Source organism: Hippichthys cyanospilos, chromosome 18 (genome assembly GCF_059441005.1).
Source record: "Hippichthys cyanospilos isolate Australia breed blue-spotted pipefish chromosome 18, RoL_Hcya_1.0, whole genome shotgun sequence".
Classification (NCBI taxonomy): Eukaryota; Metazoa; Chordata; class Actinopteri; order Syngnathiformes; family Syngnathidae; genus Hippichthys; species Hippichthys cyanospilos.
Genome location: NC_142386.1, coordinates 11,838,162 through 11,864,436, shown reverse-complemented (window position 1 = coordinate 11,864,436; position 26,275 = coordinate 11,838,162). Strand labels below are relative to the sequence as shown.

Below are 26,275 nucleotides of genomic sequence, written 5' to 3'. Positions count from 1 at the left end.
TACTTTTTTGCATAAAACTGAAGAGATTTCGACCTAGGGTTTTCACAAAACGAGATTCGAAAATTTCACCATTCTATTGGCCAGTACCCATATAGACAGTCTGTAATCGATTGCGTAATGTTGTTTTTTTTTATCATGTTTAATAAGTTAAGGGAAAAAACGTCTTTCGACTTACAGTATTTGTATGCGAAAAATGTTTTTATGGGGCCAAAGTTTGGACACCATGGTGTTAGGAATGTAATCGCGCGGGCCTATGCATGTACAACGCTTGACCGATAGAGGGCAGTTAACACAATGCGTGCAACTTTGCAATTTCCAACAACTGTAAACCAGAGAACAAGACGTACGAGGGGGCCTATGCCCCGCCCTTTAGATACTGGCTGACATTTTTTTTAGAAATGGATTTGTTTATGTTTATTGACAGTATCCACTGCCTCCGAACGACTAGCTAGGTAACGTAAAGCCATTTTTGTTACTGGCTGCAATTAAGTAAACGATAGTTGGCTTGTTATGCTTAAGTGTCTGTTTTGTTGATGTGATCGCAAACTTGTATCATATAGTGTAAAGTAACCCCGTGACGTTGACAGGAAAGTGTTTAGCGAACAAGCCACGACCAAGCCCATTCCATCGCCGCGTTACTATGCGAAAGGAACAAACCAGACAGATGTGTCGCCTCGCTTAATTCCATGGCATGTTGTTCTTTTAGTTGGCAGCTTCCCGGTGTTCCAACTGGCGAGCTCGTTTCATGTTAGCATGGCGTCAGACACGAGTGACACCGACGAGTTCTACGATGCTACGGAGGACGTGCATTTGAGCCCATCTCCCAAAGTGTAAGGAAATTATATAGAACTTGCTGTAATTAACATGCAGCGTTGAACTCGTTCCTTTCCATGCAATTGTTAATTTTCAAAGCAACCAAAATTGTTTTCTTGCTAGACGACGGTCTGCTTCAGTTCAAAAGTCACGCTCGTCCATGTTTTGCATTGATCGGGGAAACCGAGAAATCAATTTAAAAAATCCCATTAAATTCAATAAACGTGCAGTATTACAAGGCTCTTGGATATGATCATTTTTTTCCGAGTACTGCGAGTTAGTCATGGTATGAAACATGGAAATCCAAAATCATCTGACCATTTAGAGGTGTGTCATAACTAATGATTTCATTATTCGTTATTAACAACGTTTCTGCGCCGTTTAGGTCTCCTGCGAAGTTTGTCATTCCTTCCCCTAAGGTATGTTTATTGAGTTTGTGAATATGTGTCAAATTAATGTTTTGGTGTTTGCTTAAGAAACTAAAAGTATCAAATAAGGCTGAATTAACCTTCCTTGTAAGTTAAAAAGTGTAAAAAGTTAATCATTGTATTTTGTCTTAACAGAATTTAAAAGAACTGATTACATGTTTTAATCCCACACAATGTTTTCATTATGAACAGCTCTCACATACATCCGATAAAGATGAGAGCTGCGGAGAGGCTGCCTCAGCGACTACTCAAGATGATTCCCTACATGTGCGTTTTTTTTTTTATTGTAATTGCACAGACACGCAAACACAACATTAGACAAGATTTAATTGGACTTATATTTATCTTATGATATTGTGTGTTTTATACAATAAAATATTTTTCTTAGTCGTAAGATGATAGCAACAACAACATCTGCACCTCAAATGTGCATTTTGTTGTTTAATGAATTCTAAAAATATTCATTAGCAGCAGCCTCAGTTTGTCGACTTGCACTGTGGGCAGGCAACTCCATTCCTTGAGAGCTGCATACCTGCATGTTTTTTATATCTCTCCAACACCTGATTCAAATAATCAGCAAGCTTTGCAGAAGCCTGATAACGATCCTGATCATTTGAATCAGGTGTGTTATAAAAGGGAGCCATCGAATACATGCAAGATAGTGGCTCTCAAGAATCGGACTTGCCTACCCCTGACTTGCATGAAGTGAGCTGGAATCTTATTTTCCTCTTACATCCTAGATCATTGATCGCATTATTGAGGAGAGTCAAAAGGAAAATGGCGACGTCGCTGAACTGTTGGATCAACTCCATGTTGATGTGACTGCCAAAACGGAGTCAAAGGAAGAGAGTAACAGTCCGGAAGTTCCGGAGGAGCTGCCAGTTGCTACCAAGAGCCCTGAGGAGCAACCGGATTGTTCAGTGAAAAACGGAGCATATTCTCTGCCTGCTCCTGATCCTTTGGATCTCCCGGGACCTTCAGTTGTAACACAGGAAGGCGTTCAGCCCCCAGACATCACCAGCACAATAAGACAGAGTCACCCCGATGGGGCGTTTGTGCTCGCAGAAGGAGAGCGGGATCCAAGGGCTGCTGACATTTTAGAGCAGGTTTCACTGGCAGACCGACCAATGGACTCTATGGACACATCTGGGCCTACAAAACCACCTCGGCAGTTCACGGTAGAACCAGATATCGTAGCCAGCACCAAGAAGCCTCCACCGTCCCGACCGCGCCCTCCCGGAGGAGCTCCTCCGCCAAGACCACCCCCACCGGCGATGCAGCGTGTCCCTTCCAAGAAGTCTCAGGAGTGTCTTAGGCCCACTGGCCTTGAAGGTAAACCAACAATTTGTTTATAAAGATATTAAACAATATGATATGAACTTTAAATGACTTTTTAAAGCTAGACAGGAACATCACATTTTTCTTTCACATTTCCAGTGATGCAATATTTCAGAAATCAAAGGATGTCACACCCTCTATCGTTCACAGTTGAATAAAATATGCATACAAATTAGTGTGACAAATGTAATTCCAAAGTTTAATACAGTCATTGCACAGCACTTTATTCCCCCGCCCCAATCAAAAAATGTTTTATGTTTGTTTGGCTCAAAAAAATATATCACAGGAGGTACATGATTGGAAAACTGCAGTTGGCATTAAAGTTTCAGGACAATAATAGAAACAATTCAGAGTGAGGGCGGTTCGGTGGAGCAGTGGTTAGCATGTCCACCTCACAGTTCAGGGAACCAAGTTCAAATCCACATCGCTTCCAGTGTGGCATTTGCATGTTCTCCCCGAGCCCGCGTGGGTTCTCTCTTCCTCCCACACTCCCCAAAAAACATGCAAGGCAGGTGTATCGGACATACTAAATTGTCCTGAGGTATGATTGGGTGCGTGAATTGTTGTTTGTCTCTGTGTGCCCTGCAATTGGCTGGCAACCAGTTGAGGGTGTCCCCCTCCTGCTCGAAGCCAGCTGGGATAGGCACCAGCAAGCCTGCAACCCTTGTGAGTACTAATGGCTCTACAAAATGGATGGATGAATTTCAGAGTGAGGGTTTATAAATTATGGAGGAACACCTTCAAATTACCTTCAGAAATTTCAAAGTAAAAAATGCTTTAGGAAAAGGAGAAATCAAATTCAGAAGGCACTAGGTGTCCTGTCCAATCCCTGACTTGATAACATTACATAAGGTGAGTGTCAATACCTTAGCGTGTGAGAGCTTGATGTTTGCGTTTCATTGCAGCTTTTGAGGAAACACAATGGTCCAGGCTTGTTTACTTATTACCAACTTATGCGAAATGTAAGTTAATGAATAACAAGCCTGTAGTGTTCCAAGTAAAACATAGACAGACTTTTCTGGCCACAACTCGGGAACGTTTTTGTGAAAAGCCAGAGGTGGCGAGAGTCATGATTACCGCTCATTTGCCCGAATTATACACTATGCTCAAGACTGAACAGTGTCTCTTGCACACGTTTACTCAATCATATTGCCCGTGCAGTGTCTGCAACGAGTCCAGTGGGCAGCGACCCTCTAGAACCTTGTGGCCTGGTGTCTCCGAGTAGCACTGTGAGGAGTTTAACCAGGGAGTTGCAGCACTCCTTAGATTTGGCCAGTGCCACCAGCGGGGACAAGGTGGTGACCGCACAGGTCAGTCGCACCTTGCTCGCTTACGATCTTGGGCGTGGCCTTGAGTGCAACAAGAATTTTGTTTTGTGAATTTTAGGAGAACGAGGATGAGGAGGCTGCATCCGAGAGCGAGGGACAAGTGCAAGGACCTCAGCGTCCACGCTCCAACTCCGGCAGAGAACTGACAGATGAGGTAAGATCCTGAGTGTTCGTCTCGGTGTCTTTTACTGGATTTATCTTGGTTTGAAGCCACGCCCAGGTTGTTGCTCATTCCTCACACCAAACAGGAAATCCTGGCCAGTGTGATGATCAAGAACTTAGACACTGGGGAAGAGATCCCACTAATCCAGGCAGAGGAGAAACTTCCTGCAGGGATTAACCCCCTCACTTTGCACATCATGAGGAGGACCAAAGAGTATATCACGTAAGGAAATTGTGTTTATCTTGACAATCATTTGTTGAGTCTGAGGATTTCAAGGACCTACATTACAAAAAAAGATGCTCATGGCATTTTTTTCTTGCTCGATACCGTCTTATTAGTGTACGCAACAGAAAATAATGTCAATCCCATCACAGCGACGATTTTTAATGCTTTTCATGACAGTAAAATGTGCCTAAATGTCCAACTTGAAAAGAAACCTTACTCAACCTACTCATTAGTGAATATAAATGACTTGGTATGCTTTTATTTGAAGTTATTCCCAGCAGCACGTTGTGGCATAAAAGTTTGATTTGTTTCTCTATTGCAACTGTCGCTTACGACTCTCGATACGAGCAAGACTAAATTGTTGCGAAATTGCGTTCACCCGCCAATTTTGGGTGCTAACCAGCGAAACCGGCATTAACGTAGGGCACCTGTTGCTAGTGTTTACCGTTATAGCTGCATCTAGCTTAAGTAAGCTGCTAGCTTGCGGCGCATGAGTGCTCCATATAGGCTGGCGTGAAAGACAGAAATCTCTCACCGTTGCCGTTTCTACTGATCACTTAACAAAACAATGCTGACTCAAATGTGCAGTTCCCGCCAGCAAATTTGTGTCAGAGGAAAATTTATTGGGAGATTCAGAGGAGGAGCAAAGTCTAGGTGTTCTCTTTGAATTTCCTGTTGGATCTCCAAATACCAAAGATACTCAGGGGTTTCAGTCCTAATATATATTGTCTCTGGTGAAAAACAAGGCAACGTGTTTTAAAGGGAAGTTGTGGATGAAGTCAGCGTTCCTTTTTCATCTCAGAAATGATGAAGCACAGTCAGATGACGACGACAAGTCACAGGCTCCGCTGGCAGACACAGATGGAGGAAAACTCAAGCAGAGAACGTAAGGTTCTCCGTCGTATTTGACCTTCCGTCACATGTTAACCTTCATTTCTATGTGTCTTCATTTCCAGGACTCAGTTTAAGAAATTCTTGGGCAAGTCAGTGAAGAAGGCCAAGCATCTTGCTGAGGAATACGGAGAGAAGGCAGTAAACAAAGTGAAAAGCGTTCGTGATGAAGGTCAGTTAAAAAAAAATTGCTGTATTCTTCTGGCTCTTGGAAGCATTTTAATGTTTGAAAAACACTTCTCGGGTCTGTTAAGTTTTCCACACAGATCAAGACGACCCATCTTCCAGCGATGACGAGGGGATGCCCTACACCAGGCCTGCTAAATTTAAAGCGGCGCACAGCTTGAAGGGTCCATTTGACTTTGATCAAATCAAAGTTGTACAGGATTTGAGTGGCGAACACATGGTAGGACAAGTTGCTCTTTCCTCCTCGGATTTGGAAGTGATAGCAGCGTTTGTTCCTTGTTCTTAGGGAGCCGTGTGGACAATGAAGTTCTCACACTGTGGCAGGCTGCTAGCGACCGCCGGCCAAGATAACGTGGTTCGCATCTGGGTCCTAAAGACCGCCTTTGACTATTTCAACAACATGAGATTGAAATACAACACGGAAGGTTGCTCCATCAGTCCGCCGACTTCTGAGAGAAGTTTTGAGTGGGAGGTTGTTCACCACGGATTCTGCTTGCTTCCCCAGGTCGAGTGTCACCTTCTCCATCTCAGGAAAGCTTGTGCTCCTCCAAATCTGACACTGATCTCGGGGTGAGTGCATTGTCTCCACACATGCGTTTTAAAGGGCCTCCATTATATTTTAAATGCGTATAAGTTACATTTTGCACATTGGCGATTTCAATTCTCATTAAATATAAGGTTTTATGGTACCTACATTTTTAACCAGGAAGTGTACTTACTCTTGCATGGGTGGTACAAGGGTTTGCTGGCCTCTCGCAAGTGGTTTTTTGTTTTGGGGCTACTGCTGAAAATGTAAAATGAGTATTTAGAAACACATCAATGAAGGAAAATATCACTTTAGGCGTGTTCAGGGTGAGAAATCAACATTATAACATGGTGAAAATTTCCAAAAGGTTGAATACAAGATCTTTTAAGTTAATTGCAGGACTGGGCCTGAATGATTTTGGCAAAAAAAAAAAAAAAAGAGGTAGGGTCCAGCTCTCTAACAACCCAAACCAGGAGATACAGTGTAAAAAAATAAAATGTTTTAGGCAAGTTGCGCTCCGGAGGACCCAGACATAGAAGACAGGAACGCCCCCTTTCGCCAGGTCCCCTTCTGCAAGTACAAAGGCCATACGGCTGATCTGTTGGATTTGTCTTGGTCAAAGGTGAGCAATGCCACAGCTTTTAATTCAATTCTAATGCCGCCTGGATTCATATGATTATGCATTTGCTCTATCGCCGTAGAACTTCTTCCTGCTTTCGTCATCCATGGACAAAACGGTTAGACTTTGGCACATATCCAGGAGAGAGTGCCTATGCTGCTTTCAGCACATAGATTTTGTCACGGCAATCACATTCCACCCCAGGGTAAATTGATAAATGTCAATCCAAAAACTCTCCGAACTCACCCGAATCCCTGATTATTAAAGGCAGTACTTTTTTTTTTCTTCCCAGGATGACAGATACTTTTTAAGTGGCTCTCTTGATGGAAAGCTACGATTATGGAACATTCCAGACAAGAAGGTGGCGCTATGGAATGAGGTGGACGGCCAAACGCGTCTCATCACCGCTGCCAATTTCTGTCAAAATGGGAAGTACGCCGTCATTGGCACCTATGACGGAAGATGCATCTTCTATGACACAGAGGTACCATGTCGTTCGGCTGTCTTTGCATTCAGGCGTGTGCGTCGGTAGGGCACTTAGAAGTTAACATCTTGGAATGTGAATCTGGATGTCATCGGTATAATTCATCTTGGAAGATGTTACAGAAGAGGATGATGTAGGCGAAAGGGGAAAAGCTCAAGCACAGAACCTTGGGGGACACCTTGGGAAGCGCTTCGGTTGTTGACGGAGATTGAGCCGTGATGAGGATTATAAATTGGCATGTAAGGCTTTTTTTTGGGTGGGGGGTGGCACGGAGTGGGGTTTTAAATAGGATGTCTAATAATATCTAATCTAATAAGCTCTACCAAATCCATGTTTGTGCCAATGCTTTCTACACAGACCTTTCTAGCAGACGCATTCATGTTGTACTGAGAGCCATATTGAAAAGCCACCCCACTCAATTCCTTGTGTTGGTGCACCATCTAGTGGCCGTACAGCTGACGCAATGTACTTGCTTAAAAATACCTCTAGTTTAATAACTAGCGGACTTTTCTTTAAAAGCAATATTGAAACACGCGGCTTCCCAAAATAAAGCACCGCATCGTATACTGGCTTGTCTTAAAGCGATAGTGTGTAAGATGTAGACAGTTCTTAATTACGGACAGCAGGAGGTGCTGCATTTACCATTGTCCGTAGCTATATCAAACATGGCCGCCTCAGGAGAAGTCCCCCCTCCCATGTATATGATAACTAGACCTATAATTATTTTTAAAACATACTGGTGGTCATTAAGAACACAATAATTTGCAAGTGTTTGAAATGTATCATTTATTCCTGTTTTAATGAAAAACGGTCAATCTTACACACTGTCCCTTTAAGGTGTTTAAATTTTAACTAGTAGAGAGCAGTCAAGCATGAAATTTGCTCAGTCTGCTCTTTTAGAAGAAGACTAACAAAGAAAGATTCGGTAGTGACAGCGGTTCCAAGCGTCAGCAGAAAGGAAGTCATTTGTGTTCATTCTTTAATTTAAGCTGATCTGGCAATAGGCGTTTTTAAGACATATTCTACTGTCAAGTCACCTTGAAAATGCCGTGTCAAATAATGTATTGGATGCTTTTTACAGCGTTTGAAATATCACACCCAAATACATGTACGCTCCACCAGAGGCAGGAACAAAGTTGGGAGAAAAATCACTGGTATTGAACCATTACCTGGCGAGAATAAGGTAACATAATACACAATCATTTGACCTGTCATTTCACAACTTGGAAAAAGTTGAAAGGAATATGAACAGATAATATTTTCAATTGTTTTTCTTTTTTGGTAGATTTTGGTGACCTCAAATGATTCCCGCATCCGCCTTTACGATCTGAGAGACTTGTCTTTGTCCATGAAGTACAAGGGCTACGTCAACAGCAGCAGTCAGATCAAGGCCAGCTTCAGGTAAGGAGCAGCATTATACAAACATCTGCCACAAAGGTCTGGAGCACTTCTTAACCCGTGGCTGTCCGGGGATATTTCACTAACCTCGCCATATCATCCAATTTGGACTGACTTTGAAAGGCTCATCAAATATATTTGTACTTTCGACACCTTAAAATGTTTTAGTGGCATCCATAAGCATTTCCACCCCCTGCGATTTTGCAAGTTCTCCTACTTAGAAAACAGGGAGAGGTCTGAAATTTTCATCATAGATGAATTTTGTGTTTGTGCCTTTTGTCAACTACAAGTCCCACAATGCGCAGCAAAAACTTTGCATTATGCGAGTCAGGCTAAGCCACTCAATGAAGTCCGTGAACGGCTTGGAAATGTCATAAGTTGCCCGCTAGCACCCCCCGGTGGTTATAAGGGCTCAATACAAACATTTCTATTGCACCCTGTTCAAGTTGCCTTTAAAAGGATTAATGCAAAAATCAGGGGAAATGCATGATAGAACATTGTCAATGTTTTCAACATGTCCAAAATGGACAATATTTCCAATTTTTAACTGCATTAAATCAGCCCAACATGGGCTTAATTTGAGATCTGCAGGCTGTACCTCTCGACCTCCCGTTTGCAAGCATTTAGAAGGGACGGCAGGACGGCATCTTGAAAGTGGACGAGTTTTGACAATCTGTGCCATATTTTAGCCTCCTAGTGTTTTTTATTGTATGCTTTTCCTTTATCACGCATCAAAAACATTGAAAAAAATTTCCTCCAGTCTAATAACATGACAAATATATTTGAAAATGGATCATACCCTACTGTGAATTTCTAAAACAAGCATTTATCCCACAGCCACGATTACTCTTTCATCGTCAGCGGCTCCGAGGATAAATACGTGTACATCTGGAGCACTTACCACGACCTCAGCAAGTTCACGTCAGTACGACGTGATCGCAATGATTTCTGGGAAGGGATCAAAGGTAACCGTGCTGATATACATCAAAAGAATCTGAATACAAGCTTATGCCTAATGCGTCCATCTGGACCCCCCCCCCCAGCACACAACGCTGTGGTCACGTCGGCCATTTTCGCACCTCACCCCGGTCTCATCGTGCCGCAAGAGAGCGCTGCAGAAAAAGCAGATGGCGACCGCAAAAGCCTAGACTCCAACGAATCGGAAACAATTCCCTCAGGTGACGCGCGCGCTTCGCTTATGCCACGCGAACGGAATCTTAAAATGTTCGTTGCAGCGCTAAGGAAAATTGTTGTCGCAGGCGCCCTAAAGACGGATCACACGGAGGTTTTACTTTCGGCCGACTTCACCGGAGCCATCAAGGTTTTCATTAACATCAAGAAATACTGATCGCCGTGAGACTTTGGAACTTGTAAATGATTGTCTTAGCCCCGTGCGTGACCGCTGTTTCATCTTAAAATACCAAGCAACTGTGAGTGGTTCAGCGTTTGTAAAAAATTCTAATTGCCAACGTTCCCGTTTCGTGTTTTGAGCAGATACACAACATACGGTCTGCTTTTTCAGAGGTGATCTCTTAACTGTTCAAAACTGTAGGTCATGGTGATTTGTAAATGTGCCAATTTTTTTTTTTGTTTCCTTTTCCTCAAATATTTCAGCTTCTCGACATTTCCTCTGCTAATTATAGCAACGTTTTAAATACAAGAAATCTATACATGCCTAATAATGACTAGGGTCAGGTATGTTGAAATGTACTTTTCAGAAACAATTGTGGCTCTACATTTGATACATTTCACTAGATTAGGAGTGTAGATTTATAATGTAACATTGCACACTTACTGCTTTTGTAAGCAACTTAACAATATATTGATGTCCTGAATAAAAATGTTTGAGGTTAATATTTTTAAGCAGAGTTGCTACCTGGATCTTTTGCTCTGCACCTCTGGGAGAGCAACTCTCAGGCATACACACAAACGCATATCATCACGAAGAGTGATTTATTGTCTAAGCGTTGCGCATTTCAAATTATTTTATAAACAAACATAAAACAAAAATATAATTAGTGTCCAAATATGATAGAAAAGAGAGCAGGATGTTGCGGGGTGCTTTGAATGGGACCGAGAGAACGGAGCGCTGAGTGGTGGACACCTGCTTGGAGTTGCAGGCTCAGAGGCCGGAGTCAGTGCTTACTCTTTTTTGCCTTTTTGTGGGAACGATGTGGGGATGGTGAGCGGGACCTCCGCCCCCTTCGCTCTGGAGATGGCGATCGAGACCGTTTGGACTGTCTGGGACACCTGGGTGGGGGATGACAGGGTTGCTTTTGAGCGTAACCACCATTGTGCAAAGAATAGAGCGATCCAAACGTATCGTGGCACTTACTTTGAAGGCGAGGTGCTATTTGATTTTCGGTTGCGCCTGTCACAATCCCGACTCCGCTGTCTGTCTCCGTTTTCACTTTTTTTGCTCTTTTTTTTGTCCTTTCTGTCCTCCGGTGGCCTCTCTTTTGATTTAGCTGTCGATCGCTGAGGCTTATCTTCATCTTTTTCAAATTCCTACAGTACAGTATGAAACGGTTCAATTTAAATCCTCAAACACATTTTTCTGATATAACAATTAGCGAGCAGGTTCTTTGGGACTAGTGTATTGATTCTAAAGCCAGATGAAACCCACATTCCACCCACTGATCAACATTGTTTTTGTGCGCCTCTTAAGTGTAAAACGTACATAGTTTTGCCAGTGTTGCAAATACAGAATTTGTCATTAAAGAATGATTTATGTTACGGAGTGATTGCTTTTCTTGTGTTCTAAATACCTTGTGCAGCAATTTGTTCCTGTAATGCTCCACGTGCTGCTGGATGCTCATGCCAGCTTTCCTCTGCCTCTTGCCACATTCCAGCTCATCTTGGAACTTCATAACCTTCAGCTGAGTTACGTTTAAAACACAATTAGTAACTACAAAGGAAGTCAAGTCGGTTTTCAAAATGTATACCCTTTAATTTACGCGACTGTGAATTTCTAGGTACGTTTCTACTATCATGTGGCAGAATTAGAAAAAATATTCAGATTTTTGTGATTCATTGTAAGGTTAGAACCTCTAAGCCCTCAAAATGCTTCCGACTGCAGCATCTCACACTTGCTCACACCTAAAGGTTGTACTTTTTAGGCTAATCTCAGCCTGATATTTTACAAACACTTAATTTCTTGGTAGAAACATAGAAAATGGACAAATACAAGCTTTTGGTTACAAACTGCTTTACTGGACAGGCTAAATACGATAAATTATGGCTCAGAAAAGGACAGGTGCAATTTGACCCAAACCTCTGGTTTTTTTTTTTTTTTTAACCCTTTCACTACCGATCTGATTGCTTATCTTATTGCTACGATTCCTATAGCCGCTGCAGTTTTTTGTAAAGCGCAGACGCATTATCCCATGCAGAACAAACCAGAACGTTGGGTCAAATTGAAAAGAATATTGTGCCGGCCCTTTTTTTTAGGTTAATTTCAATCCAACTGTTTAAAAAGTGTATGAAGCGGTTTCCGCGAGGAAAAAAGAAAGCAGCAGAATGTGTAAATTGCTCTGTTTAGAAAATATTGTACCTCTATACAGAAGTAATGTAATGCATATTTATAATTATTTGTCATTATGACCTAATAATATTGTTAGTTATCATGTATGTTAGAATAATTGCGTTGAAGTTATTCCTATATGTGTTATGCAATTATTTGAAGAAGAATTGACGCGTCTCAAGCGGCTGCATCAAAGAAACAGGCCCGTGACTCGACCAATGGGGGTTTCGTGACCCGACCGGTTGCGCTTGTTCGTTAGGAAGAAGATACCAGCATGGACTCTAAACTGCATTCCTCACCGACTGTTTACATTGTAGCCAAATGTCTCCCCCAACCCTTCGGGGCCACAATGACTTTTGTACCTAGGTCCAACCCAAATGAATAAATGAGGAGCGAAAAGGATTGGTGACCAGATTAGAAAGAGCTTTCAGAAGGTGAAGGTTCTTGTCCGCTCTCCTCGCGAGAAATCAAAAAACTAGTTGTCTTCCTCTGTTGAATGTTCTAGGTTGCTTGAACCTAACAAGTAATGTTGGTAGTATTCATCCCAGTTGAGGTTGGCAGTCACTACTTTATCCAATCCCGACTTGGGAGAGCAGAATGCTGAGCTGAAGATGCATACACCCACCCACCGCATGGCATCGCGTGCCCCACTATTTGAAGACTGCACTAAACGATTGAGATGACAGGAGCGCAACTTTTGAAACTTCCTTCAAACTTCCAATCTTCTGTCTAAGACTGTAACCATCATTAGGTGTGAGCGCAGCATATATGTGTGTGACCATATATTACACTGGTTACTCTGTACTGTAGGCCTTTGGTGATCATTTTCTCTGGCTCATTTTTTGTCCAGGTATGGTAGTCTATGGAATATACAGTCCCATTGGTATTTCTTGGTGATAGAATGAATTCCAGGGCATATATAGGTACATATTTATACGTGTGATTGTTCTCGTTTGGCAACAAAGTAATTTCCATTTCCATGACACTTTTTTTGTACAAGTATCAAATTCAATGGGATCTACAGTTCCACTGGTATTTTCACGTACAGTAAATTGATAATATGCTACTATCGACCTGATGTATGGACGTGGGAATTTTTTTAACTAATTTTCCAAGTATCCTAGACAAACAATATATGCCATAAATTTTATTTTGGGGGGAAAAAAAAAAATCGGTAGTGAAAGGATTAAACAGGTTTGATTCTGGACAAATAACATAGCTGATAACATCCTATGGTGAATTGTGGTCATGATTGATTAAGGTGGCTAACAAACTAGCATAGCTTTACTGATGTTTTTAAGCAAACTTAAGGGTCATATACAGGAAACGTGATCGAATGGTTGATAAAGTCAAACTTTGTGGGCCCGGTTTGCAATTTGATATTTCAGATCTTTGCCTGAAACAGGATTATGAAAAATCGCGTCACGCTTTTCTATATTTGCGTTCTTTTTAATTTGGGATTAGCTGATGAGCATCTTCAAAAGAGTGACTGACCTCCAGCTCTCTCAGCTTTTTTCTTTGGCCTTCAGACATTTGAAAACCTCTGAGCGAGCTCTGGAATTGCGTGCCGTCACGTTTGGGGGAAGTGCTGGAGTCATCGCTGCTGTCACTCTCCGAGTCGCCTCCATCCAGTGAGTTGCCGCTGTTTTCGACACAACAAAGAAGCGCCGTGACGCTGACTCCTCTCGACGCAGCCAAAGACTGTAGATGATGCGAAAACAATGACCGCGGCGGCTCTTACCTTACATTCACTTCTTTGTCATTGTTCTTACTTGACGTGGCGGTCCACTTGGACTCGGGCAAAGCTGAAAGACAAGCAAGGATGTTATTTTACATACAGTGTGAGTGCTGTAGAGGCCGTTTGTCAACTGCGGTACCTTGTGAGAAAGTCTCGTCATCACTGGCCTTCTCCCACTTGGACAACGGTCCTCTGGAGGGAGCAACCTTGCTGTCATCCACTGAAGACAAAAGGGGAACTAGGGTCAGGACACCGTCACGCATTTAGAAGAGCCGTGGCTACTCACGCGGCATTCCGTCAATGTCGTCGATGGCGTTGCCCAAGGGAACGCCGTCTATGTCGTCGACCGGCACCCCGTCCAGAGGATCCCAGCCCAAGGGGCAGCCGTCCAGCTCATTGGCTGGCTCCTTGCCCAAAGGCAGCCCATCCACAAGAGCGTCGGCCATCCCAGCGCCGTCAAATGAAGTTTCCTAAAAGAGGAGCGTCAAGTCATTTCATACTGCAAGTGAACAGAGGAAATACGACCATCTTTTTCACTCACTTCTGCCACATCCTTCAACTCCTCCCCAACTTTGGCAAGACCAAGAAAGATGTTTTGAAGGTGGATAAGATAAGGCTGCGGGTAAATTGCCCAGTCCTCCCAAGCTCGAAAACAACTTGTTACCTTTTGCTACATGAGGAGGAATACATCAGTTTGCATTTTAGTTTTTAGTAAAAAATAAAAGAAACACTCATGCTTGAGACAAGATTACCTTAAACTGTTCAGCTTGCAGTCTGGCTTGTATGTTTTTGTACGCTTCGTGAAGCACTCCAAATATCTGCGACAGTTTGGGCTCAAAACTAAAAATAAATCAATGGCATAGTTATAAATACCAGGAAAACCATATCAATTAGACCAGCAATGAAAAGATAAATAAAAGACATCTCTTACTGTTTCCGATAATATGATGCCCCAGGTACTTTGGCACTGGAGTTGTACAAAATGTCTGATACGAGATACAAGCTGGCAATCTACAAGAACACAAGTAGTGAGATTAACATCTGATGGAGGGAAATCATGCTAAAATAATGCAAAAGTCATCCACTACATCCCAATTCATTGTTGAATCCTTGATATTTTTTTTAACACAGTATATCCCTGTGAATATTTCTGCATGCTCTGTTTGTATACTCTAAAAACATTTGGGTTACAAAAAAAAATATATATATATATATATATATGGGTGACCAAAGAACTGACCCAACATTTGTGTAAATTTGACCCAAATTTCTAGGTTGTTTTACACCAAACAACCTCCAAAATATGTCAGTCTGTGCAATTCAACCTCTAAATGGAGTGAAGTTTTGTATAAAACCACCCAGGAAGTTGAGTCAAAGTGACCCATGCAGGTCCGTTTTTGACTTCGCATTTGGGCTTTTTGTTTTTAAGAAAACTGTTTCAGAGGGTTTTGTTTTGCTACACCGTGCATGAGTGACAAACAGCTGGCAGCAAGCACTCTTTTGAGAACACTGTAAACTCGCCTTCTTCTGAAGGGAAGTCTGAGGCAAGGAAAACGACTGAGTGACGTGTCCCACCACTTCCTCCGCTGCGTCAGCGTGTTCAAGACAGAAGAACATGGCGTCGCCGATGTCCCTTTTGCTGCCAGTGAGCTCCTGAAGCAGCACCTCCAGCTTCTGCCTGTGCCTGCATGTTTTGTTTGGTTTTCAACGGAAAAATGAACAGCATTTAAGGTAGGGACATATGAATGGATAAAACAATGGAATCATCCTTACGCTTGTATTTATTTTAATTATAAGCAACGGGGGAGAAAAATGTATTCAAATTTGAAACTGGATTTGAAGACCATACGCCTGTTTTGTACACTCACTCGGCTCTGAGCTGTCCCTTCTTCACCTCCTCCTCGGGAGATGCTGCCTCCTCTCCTTCTTCACTTTCCTCAGCTCTGTGCATGTAGCTGTTGAGGACGGGGGGCCTCCAAAGTGACCCACCGCGAAACATTCTGAAATCTGCGGTCCTCCATCTGGTCAGAGATTCTCCCTGAGGATTTCAAGATACAATAAAAACTTTTGAATCTTGAATAATAATCCCTTGTACCAACCATGCAAGAGTGAATACACACAAAACCTGTTCACTTTTTTGAGTTTTGTTTTTGTTTCCACAGTGAGATGGAGAGATTTTGAAAGTAAACAGTAACGTTTCATTTATTAGTTATGACTTTTAACTGTAGAAAATGCACAAGTGGCGAAAATGTGTTTTTGGGAGCACACAGCTGGACAACCAATGTCTGTAGTAAATAATTCAACTGTTGTTATGAGATGTAGTTTTGCACTGGGAACAATTTAATCCTTTCACTACACATTCTTTTTTTTTTTCTCCGAAATGTATTTTTTTTACACTTTGCTTATATTACATGTTTACCAGTCTAAGATCTTTCCATTTCCACCAGATATACCACTGGGACAGTATATCCCATAGACCACGATACTTGCACAAAAAAATAATAAACAATACATAGTAATCCATGTTATCTATAGCAGTGGTTTTCCAATAGGGGTACGGGTACCCCTGGGGGTACTTAAAGGAACTCCACGGGGTACTCAAGATTTTAAATAAAAACAAACAAACATGCAAAAATCCTTTAAAAACGATTATTGAAGTAATTAAATGTTTCAGGAAAATGTAAGTTAATCATCCAAATGTTCTTTTCAGTAGGTCATCCAATTTCATTATTTTAAAAACCCAGATTCCCCGCCCCCATACTGGAATGGTTCGACCGAACTTTCTACCTCTTACTTGGGGTACTTGGCTGAAAATGTATTTTACAGGTGGTACATGACTGAAAAAAGGTTGAGAAACTCAAATCTAAAGTAACACACATATATAGCACATATTATCAATAAATTTCCACAGTACTGGCTGGCTTGTTGTGTACGGAAAAGTTGCTAGTAGCCACTAGAATGCGTAGATAGGTGCGTCATGAACCGCTGGGATGCCGTTTCATGTTATTGCTACCATTCCTATACCCACTGCCATTTTTTAAAAGCTGTCGGACACACTGTCCCAACGGGAGTGAAAGGGTTAATATGAGGAACGGGTGTTAAGTGTGTGTTCACTTGACACCGTTTTGCATTTCATTGTCAGTAAAATGTCTGTTTTTTGGCTCCTTAGTTCACTTCGCTGGGGTAGACTCCAGCACCTCGCAACCCATATTAGGATAAGCGCTCAAGATGGCGGATGCACGGATGTTTAGTGAATGATGTAATGAAGGGGGCAAGGCACCCAGAAGGTGAAAGGTGTGGCTTCGGTCAACATGATGATTCACATCCTGGTTAAAAATGTAGGTACCATAAAACCCCATATTGAATAGGAATTGATATCACCATTGTGTCAAATGCAATTTACATGCATAGCTTTAAGTAAATACCTGGAGAATGGAGAAGAGTTTCCAGCGATAGTAAACATGATTTTGACTCTTGTTGTCAAAAAGGAACCTGAGACAAAAAAACAAAAAAAAAAATCATGTTAGGCACCTCACGGCCCTAATGGTGACGACAAACATCATGAGTCATACCTGTAGTCTGGGTTGCTTTTTTCTTTGTTCATTATCATGGCTTCAAACAAAGGACCTTCACGCACCACAAACTCTATCATTCGATGGATGACGAATAATAAATTTCTGTGGGGGAGGGAAAGAAAAAGTGATTCATTTACGTCTTTAGTGTTCTCGCTGTCTCAACCGGTGGCGAGGGAAGATCTCTTAATACCTCTTCACACTGAGCCAGTGACCCGCGCAAACTGCAAACTGGCTCTTTGCGCTAACGGCTTCGGCCCATGTCAAAGCATTTAAAGTTTGAAAAAGTGGAACGTAAATATTTGCTGGTCTAAAGGGACCCCGTTTTCACTCAAGTGCGCAGTCACTGCCTTCCATAGCATGCAGGACACACTCGGATCACTTCTTTCTGGCTCAATCAAAGAGGTAAAAAAGATCCCCTCAACAAAAAAAGCCTTACACATTCATTCGAATTTGGCTCTAGCTGCCATTAACACTTCAGACCATCGTCTCCTGAATTAAAAAAAGACACCTTTTACCATATGCTTCTGTCTTCTTTAAAAAAGTTGGATGTGAAATAAAGACAAGACCCACAACAGCAAACATAAGCATACTTATAAAAGATAATTATGCGTCCTTAAATCGAAAGACCTAAATAGAGTCATGATTTTCTCCTGAAATACTCCTTTTTAAATGTGAGTCACACCTCGTAGTAGTCGACTTTAACAACAGGACACAAAGTGCTACATGTTACATCTCTTGCAGTGCACATTTTAGTGCTTCTTTTCAAAATAACCCTTTACCTCCAGGCTACATTATAAAGGTATAAAGCTCATAGAATGACTTGGACTAAAACTTTATCACCAAAATATTTATGCCATTTTGATGATTTTAGTCAAATGTATGAGTAATGTCATCAACCATTACCTTTGCTAGAAGGGCACAACCTTGTAGGGACATATGATTTTAAAAAGAAATAGAAATACTATAATGTTTCATATAGTGGCTGGGGGTGTTTAATCACTGAAAATAAAAGGTAAGACGCTTATTATGTAGGGAATGCCTTTTGAGTGCAAATACGTGCTCTTTTAAAATTAAATTTTGCCAGACATTATTTTATGCCATGTCTGCTCTGCAAGTTTACCACAACACATGCCAGTATCAACCATCGTAAATTAACACCTGTTTTTTTTTTTTTTTTCCCTCTGGAGTAAGCTTATTTGAGGCATTTATAGAATTTTATTTATCCACAGTGCACCAAGCAATTATTCAGAACGTGGCTTTTTGTGGGAAAGGGAAAACAAACTGCACTGAATAATATACCTTGTAACCTTTGTTATTGGGTTATGGTTATTGCTTTACTCTATTTTTTTTTTGAGGGGGGGGTCAAAATTTGATTTTAATGAATACGTTAGAGCACCTGCCTCTGTCCTATCACTTGTGTTCTAACAGCTGGTCAGTCGTAGGAGGAAGAGTGTGTGTACCTTTCGGTCGGGATAACCACTTTGACTACGGCTTCGGACAGAGTCTGTTTGTGAAGTCAAACCAAATAGTGAAAATATGACAAATGTGAGTATTTGTACAGTTGAAATACTGCAGGATACAAACAGCAGAGAAACAGTAGCATACATAGTATAGCAAGGGGACAAGGGGGCTATGTGTGGCACAGGTTTAATATTCGACTATGACTCTAAGTGCAGTTGTAACAGCTTTAAGAGCTGCACTATGCTTCATCTTGCCCCTTAGTTATGTAATATGGCCAAAAACCTCTTTCGGTAATACACACCTATCTACTGTACAGTACACTTACTGACAAATTGCAATTTGGCCTCCAGAGCATAAAGCTTCAAGCAAGAGAGGTCAGCAGATTTCACTACGTGTTAAATGTTGTCTCCTATCTAAAGGTGAGGACCTATTTTTCCAGACTATATTTCAACAAAGCAAGACAGACTTCAGTGATGTAAACTGAACGGCCATCACATTAGGTACACCTGCACAGTCTACAGCAGGGTTTCCTAACTCTTATTGCGCATGTACTTTTATTAAAAAAAGGGGGGGATCACTGCACACCACCAACTAAAATGTTGTTAAATATCCATGCAGTTTATAAAGAAATTATGATAATTTCATCTCAGTTAACTAGAAACTACTGTGTGTGCATTCTGTGAAATATTATTCTGTTCTATGAAAGGAAAACAGGCAGATACTTTGATTAATTACACACCTTCTGCCATCTAGTGGAATATAGATGGACTAGTCTGCCCATCAATATTTATCGCTGGCACTGATAAGACTGACATTTTATGCTGTGACTAAGTAATAATTTGGACAATCAGGTGACTTTATGTTAGTCAATCATTTGGAATCGGAATAAAGAGAGCGAGACATTTTTTAATGGTTCCTTTCATCGTTTCATCGGCTGTGCAGATGTACCCAATAAAATGTCCGCTCGGCACACTGCTGTGACATCATACGCATGCATAAAAGACAATAAAGCAGCACGCTACCTTGTCGAGATCAACTTTAGACAAGGCAAGGGGTTTGGTGAAATCGTTTCGAAAGCGATCCCTTGGTTGAGCGTTGAAAGGAAGACCAGATTGGGGTGGCGGCGCAGCCCTCACCCCGACTGGAGTGTAGAGGGGCTGAGGTGGAATTCGAGCTGGTCTGCCCCATCCCAGCTTCATTTCAAACCCCATAATGACTTTCCCTAAAGCCACATGGGGGAAAAAAAAAACCCCATCAGTTTAAGACACTGCCATGGGAAGAATGGAGGACAGGAGAATGCATTTCGGGGTACCATCAAGCGCTGCCAAGGCTCGCTCTGCGTCTTTCCGTGTCATGAAGGCCACAAAGGCTCTGTTGGAAGTCCTGCAACGCTCCTCATCCGTGCGGGGCCACATGATCTTCACGCTGGCCAGAGGACCGTACTTACCAAACTCTTTGCAAAGTATTTCCTCATTCATCTAAAGAACAAAAAAGTGCTTGGAGTGAGCTGCGATGCTAACAGGAGCTCACGCCTGGTCAACTGGGAGGCCTACCTTTGGACTGATAGAGCTGATGTATAGATTCGTGGTGGTTGGTATTGTCGGGTCATCGTAAAATGCTGTGGAAAACAAGGAGATTTAGTAAGGTGGTGCAACATTTAAATTTTAAAAATTGATCCATCGTGGTTTGATCGCACCACTTTCTCTCTAACTAACAAAATGAAGAGTAATGAGGATGTCCAGGATTTAAATGGGGGGAGCTATTTGGCGTGTCAGATAGTGATGATGACTTTGAGGGCTTTTAGATGAATTCACATTCATCAGTGTCAAAAAATAAAGCATTGAAACTTCAAATCGTTTTTGTGTTGCAACATTAGTTTCAGCAGTTGCGTCTACGCGCGCGCTTACATTGCCTTGCACTTGTCTCGTTGACGCCCTCCCCTCCCATAACCACAACAGTATGTTAATCAATATAGGACAAAGAAATGCGTCTAAAAGTACCATCATTTCGTCATTTTAATAACACATACCATGTGTTTTAATTGGACCGCCATGATATGTGGAACCACTAGTCAGGGGTAGACTTAAACTTGCGCTTTTGTAATAGTCATCCAAATGGAAGCAGAAAAAAGGGACGAAGGGGTCAACTTATATGTGAGGTCGACTTGTACGCAGACAAATACTTAAGTTGTTCCATGCAGAAAATAAAGAATACCTTCCTATTAGCATTGATATATGGCATTTCAGCCATTGTTGCATCACAGTTTGTAGATTCCCTTTGCTTATAGCAGGGGTGTCCAAAGTGGGTGCTCGAGGGCCGCTGTCCTGAATGTTTTCCAGGTTTCTTTTCCTGACACACCTGATTCAAATGATCAGTTCAGATGATCACTTCAGCAAGCTCAGCAGAAACCTGATAACGATCCTGATCATTTGAATCAGGTGTGTCAGGAAAAGAAACCTGGAAAACATGCAGGATAGCGGCCCTCGAGGACCCACTTTGGACACCCTTGGCTTATAGGGTCACACCACCTCAATGTAGATGCCAACTGTTAAGCCATATGTCTTTGTCTGTAATAGGTTTCTTACTTGGTCGTCCTAACAAAGGGGATTCCAGATGTCCTTGACCGCCAGCCGGGTCATTTTTCTTTCTTTTGTGTCTTTCCTCGCGCTCTTCCTGAATTCTTTTTTTTTTTTAAACAACACACGTACAAAATCGTTTTGAAAAAATGCAAAGTTGAAACAAAACAACAGAAGTTTAACTTTTGTATGGACTCACAGCTTTAGTTCCTCTTTGAAGAGCTCTAGGTTACTCTTTTTCTTTTCCTCCACCTTTCTCTTAAAAGCCTGTGAAGGAGAGACGCCATTGTGAATGCCACTGATTTGTTAGTTTAAAAAAATGCAAAACTTACATTTGTCTATTTACATGAGTCCAAACTTACAGACTTTTTGCTCTCTGAAGATGATGCTGGTGCTGATGGTGTGAAATCTTCAGATAGGGGAACAAACTTTGAGGCGGGTCGATATAGCTTGCTTTTGGTGGCCTCTGCTGCTTCCTCATCTGCAAGAAGAAATGGAGTCATTAAATACTTGGGTCTCTTAAATGTTGTGTTTCGTAAGCATGTCAGTAGTCAGTTTAGAATAGTATTTGCGTGGATTTACAAAACTCGACTTGAGGTTTAGAGTGGCAGGTTTTAACTCCTTACCTCTTGTTGGATTCACAATGCCTCCACGGACAAAGGTTTTTACTCCACTTTTCTGGTTTGGCTCAAACGATGCTAAAAATTCTTCAAAAACAACAGCTGCCTTTTCTTGCTCCTAGAATCAACAAAATTATGCAATAATCCAAAAAATATTCCCTTTTCAGGTGAAAGATTTTGACGATTGTAACGGCCTTACCTGTTTCTTTCGCACTTCTTTTTCCTTTCTTGTCAGTGTTTTGACCGGAGTGACAGTGTTTCCCTTTTTGTCAGACATTCTTGAACTACAAGAAAAGAAACTTAAAAAAAATATACATTTATTAGCCTCGAAACTGTGCGACAATGAGATCCACCTTAAACTAACACCTCATCTGTTTTTGCACAGATGAACATTATCCAACAGTAACTGGAGTGTAATTTAAGACAACTAGGATGTAATCTGTCATCTTGCAGCTATTAAAATTCATTGTTACACAATTTGTTACTCAAAATCAAAACCACAATATCTGTCAGAAAATTTTAAATTGAATCATTTCCTGAAATTGTTCAGCTCTGATGACATTCCTGAATGGGAGGCCAACTAGATAAAAAGATCAGAGTTCATCAAGTTGGACGATACCTCTTTCCCTAATTGGTCAGTCCGTGAAGGGCTGCGGTAATAATAATGACCAAGGCCACATCTACAGTATACTCGTTGTTTAGCCATTCATTTTGTATAATTCGTCTTGTACTTATGTTTTGTGTTTACCTCATGCAATTCATCCTGGACATGCATTTGTCTGAAGGTTTCTCTGCGTACTAGTTTTTTCACACCCATATGATAACATGCTCATTTGGTTTAGTGATTCCTCACCGTCCTTGACTCTTTCTGCAATATGACGTGTGATGTGTCAAACTCATTTTTATCATGCGCCACATTGTAGTTATAGTTTCTGTCGGCCGCTATGACTGTGATGTCAAATCGATTTTAAATGTATTCGTCACACACTTACCTACAGTAGTTTCGAAATCAGAAGCCAGCAAAAACTGTTCAAAAGAGAGATTGGGAAAAAGAAAATGCTTGTTTTTGTTCCCCCCACAATTTTTGAAAAAAGTTAAAGACAACTTGCAAGTTTGGTATTTAAACGAGAAACAAAGTCAAATCAGAATTTCATTGGCCGCATAAAATGGTGCGGCGGGCAAGACCTGGCCCAGGGCCTTGAGTTTGACACCTGTGCTCTAGGACCAAGGTGTCAAACTCCAATGCTAAAGGGCCAATGTCCTCCATGTTGTGTGTTTTTATCTCCTGAAAACACCTGATTGAAACAATTAGCTCATTGGTAAGCTCTGCAGGAACTTGAAAATGATCCCAATTGCATCAGGTGTGTTAGAGTTAGTAGGTTAGAAAACATGCAGGACATCGGCCCTTGAGGACTGGAGTTTGGACACCTATGCTCTAGGACATAGGTGTCAAACTCAAGGCCCGGGGGCCAGAACCAGCCCGCCACATCATTTTATGTGGCCCGCCAAATGCTGATTTGATTTCAAGTTTCTCGCTGAACTTGCAGATTGTCTTCAAAAATAACAATTTTCTGTTCCCGATCTATCTTTTGAACAGTTTTTATCGGCCTCTGTTTCAAAACTAGGTAAAGATGTAAACCAGCAAAAACGGTGTTTATTAGACACATGTTTTATTTTATTTTTAAGTCCTAAATTTTCAGGATTTTAGAGAAATTAAAGGGTTACGTTAAAAAGCTTTTTTAGACTATTTTTAGATTTATTCCGGCCCTCTAACAGACACTATAAGTACAATGTGGCTCACGCTGAAAATCAGTTTGACACCCTTGCTCTAGGATGAATCAACATGAGGCTAAACTGTAAATTTAATATTGCGGTCACAGTTTTATGTGATTGTATATTTTTACGACAAGCACAAATATGAATAGTAGAAACACATCAAAAGATATTCAAAATACTAATACAAGGGCAGAAAAAAATTGCCACACTAGCTCGTACTCTTCTTTTTGCATCCTAGCTGGTATCTAATCGGTCGTGCATTGCCTTACCTTCTATGCACTGTAGCATGTAAAGTATATCTTGCCATTTATCTTTAAAATTTACAAGTATACTTCCATGCAAGTTTACCCAAACCCAGGCCTTTTGTCTTTTCATGCACCCTTGTCTGCAATCGTCTCCGTCTTTATGTGCAACAATTTTCATTGTAATGACACTCAATCACAGCACGTTGGTTCGCCACTAAAAGTATACACGGTATGGTTATTATGATGAAACAGATGTGTTGTAAATTACAGGCGACGTGTGAGGGAAAAACAACACATCACAACTGCAGAGCTGCATCGTTGCTATTTTGAGCAATGGCAGCACACGTCGTTGTTGGTTTAAAACACAAAAATAATAAGCAATGTTTGTCCGAGGTAAACAGCTAACAAACAAACTCAACTTTTAGAACTAACGCGATGATTTAAAGGGCCTGTATCTCCTTACCTCCTATCGACGAATCACTTTGCTAGCATCGCTAAGCTAATATCAACATTTAGCTTGGCCGACGAGCGTCCACGGAGATGCAAGCTGCCTGGTAAAGAAATAGACGCTTCTAGCCAAAATATATTCCTTCTTAAAACATCCTTTACAGACGGCGAAAAGAGCGTGTTGTAGGCATCTTACCAGTGGCTGGCTAACACATCATACCGCTGATCGTTAGCAACGCCGTGCATGCATCGACGCACGTTACATTGAAAGCACAACGCATGCACACGGGAGGCTTTCCAGTTTCATCTTAAAAGTGCAACTCACAGTGTACAATGTGTTACTGTTTCACCATTCTGGCAGCGACGTTAGCGGATAAAAGCATGCTACTACATAGCGAAATACATGACAGACGACTCGCTGGAGTTCAATGAGGGCTCATGCATATTCATCAGGGGGAGCATTCATTCTTTGTTTAGTTCTTTTAGGGGTTCTTGTCTACAGCGGTGTTTTACCTTTTGTTTTAAGCCAAATGGCGTATTTTACATTACAAACGTCTCACCTTATCTCACAAAAAAGTCACATATTTTACCGCATTTAAGTCAGGGGTGTTCAAATAGTTTCCTATGAGGGCTGCATATAGAAAAATGGAAAGATGCAAGGGCCACTGATTTTTTTTTCTCTTGAACTTATCAAAAACGCCAAAAATCGATCAAGCATACAATTACAAATTGTCTATACAATGTAGTTATTAAAATAAATGTTAAGTCAAGATGTCTGTTGGGGTGATGAGGGTAATTCGTTTTTTTTCCCACACTTCCATAGCCTACCATTAAACCTTTTTACTGTATTTTTGAAATAGCATGTCCAAATGTATTTTTACTACCGTATTTTCTGGACTATAAACCGCATTGGCATATAAAGCGTAGCAGCAAAAATTGAGCAAAAAAACATTTTTGTCACGGATAAGCCGCACTATAAAGTGCAGGTCATAACATCAGATATTTATGCAGAAATAGAATTTATGGGGTTTTTTTTGGTTGCTTTTTTTAATTGCTTGCTTGCAGGAACAGCACCATAATATATTTAGAGAAAATGGAAATGGATACAATTTTCAACAGACCACTGACAGTATACTGTAAAGATAAATAACAGATCAAACTCAAAATCAATACTTTCATAGTCTTACTCTTTGTTTAATTGATTGAATATTTTAGTGAACATATAAATGCAGTGCATATAATTCAATTACACAATCATATCTATCTATCTATCTATCTATCTATCTATCTATCTATCTATCTATCTATCTATCTATCTATCTATCTATCTATCTATCTATCTCTCTCTCTCTCTCTCTATATATATATATATATATATATATATATATATATATATATATATATATATATATATATATATATATATATATATATATATATATATATATATATATATATATGTAGAATTTTCACAAACCTTTATACAAAATCAACTACAAAATCAACTACGACATTATTATATAGTTCACAATGGCTTTTATGAGCGCAGCCATTGATTTTTATTTTTTTACAACAATTGTTTTCGTTCTATTTCATAGTTGGTCCACAAATGGCCCAAAGGCCGTAATTTGGAAACCTCTGATTCAAGTAATTTTGGAGCCCAACACAGGTTAATTTTACCTTCTATCATTTAGCGGAAGAGCATTTGTTCTGCCCATCATTATATGTCACTAGTATAGATACACAAAGAAAAATGATATTATTTGTGTTAAATATTATTCAGAAGCGTTCGCTATTCCCATTATCCAAATGACTTTGGGCAGAGGCGATTAGGGTAATTAAAAATGTATGAAGGTGACATATCCATGCTTCATGTCATATTATGCATCCATTTTTTTATATTACTTGTTTTCAT

General features: G+C 40.9%; 2 protein-coding genes across 2 annotated transcripts; one reads left to right on the top strand and one right to left on the bottom strand.

Annotated features, from left to right (window-relative positions):
* Positions 1–349: 349 nt before the first annotated feature.
* On the top strand, positions 350–11,135 carry wdr44 (WD repeat domain 44). Its single transcript, XM_088441783.1, has 21 exons — positions 350–452; positions 707–830; positions 1,199–1,232; positions 1,434–1,508; positions 1,982–2,573; positions 3,741–3,889; positions 3,966–4,061; positions 4,156–4,292; positions 5,098–5,181; positions 5,252–5,358; positions 5,441–5,592; positions 5,659–5,797; positions 5,878–5,942; positions 6,404–6,520; positions 6,600–6,722; positions 6,810–7,001; positions 8,083–8,184; positions 8,287–8,402; positions 9,237–9,364; positions 9,443–9,577; positions 9,659–11,135. Exons 2-21 carry the CDS (start codon positions 754–756, stop codon positions 9,745–9,747), a joined length of 2,709 nt encoding a protein of 902 aa, XP_088297909.1. The 5' UTR covers positions 350–452; positions 707–753; the 3' UTR covers positions 9,748–11,135.
* LOC148409002 (U2 snRNP-associated SURP motif-containing protein) lies at positions 10,334–24,662 on the bottom strand. The gene is made up of 24 exons (XM_088441784.1): positions 24,557–24,662; positions 22,092–22,191; positions 21,899–22,010; positions 21,635–21,753; positions 21,472–21,539; positions 21,282–21,376; positions 20,250–20,314; positions 20,009–20,174; positions 19,719–19,918; positions 18,696–18,739; positions 17,233–17,337; positions 17,086–17,152; positions 15,529–15,698; positions 15,182–15,344; positions 14,592–14,671; positions 14,413–14,500; positions 14,202–14,330; positions 13,947–14,130; positions 13,800–13,880; positions 13,664–13,727; positions 13,417–13,564; positions 11,168–11,278; positions 10,735–10,907; positions 10,334–10,649 (listed from the first exon to the last, which is right to left on the bottom strand). Exons 1-24 carry the CDS (start codon positions 24,604–24,606, stop codon positions 10,535–10,537), a joined length of 2,697 nt encoding a protein of 898 aa, XP_088297910.1. The 5' UTR covers positions 24,607–24,662; the 3' UTR covers positions 10,334–10,534.
* Positions 24,663–26,275: the final 1,613 nt, after the last annotated feature.

Bases quoted from the DNA above. Each gene is read 5' to 3' on its own strand.
- wdr44 (XM_088441783.1), top strand. From the start codon at position 754: ATGGCGTCAGACACGAGTGACACCGACGAGTTCTACGATGCTACGGAG. The intron at 1,509-1,981 runs GTGCGTTTTTTT...CTTACATCCTAG, and splicing joins CTCAAGATGATTCCCTACAT to ATCATTGATCGCATTATTGA. The intron at 9,365-9,442 runs GTAACCGTGCTG...CCCCCCCCCCAG, and splicing joins TTTCTGGGAAGGGATCAAAG to CACACAACGCTGTGGTCACG.
- LOC148409002 (XM_088441784.1), bottom strand. From the start codon at position 24,606: ATGCACGGCGTTGCTAACGATCAGCGGTATGATGTGTTAGCCAGCCAC. The intron at 17,153-17,232 runs GTATGACTCATG...TTTTTGTCTCAG, and splicing joins AAAAGCAACCCAGACTACAG to GTTCCTTTTTGACAACAAGA. The intron at 13,565-13,663 runs GTAAGAGCCGCC...TGTCGAAAACAG, and splicing joins GACAAAGAAGTGAATGTAAG to CGGCAACTCACTGGATGGAG.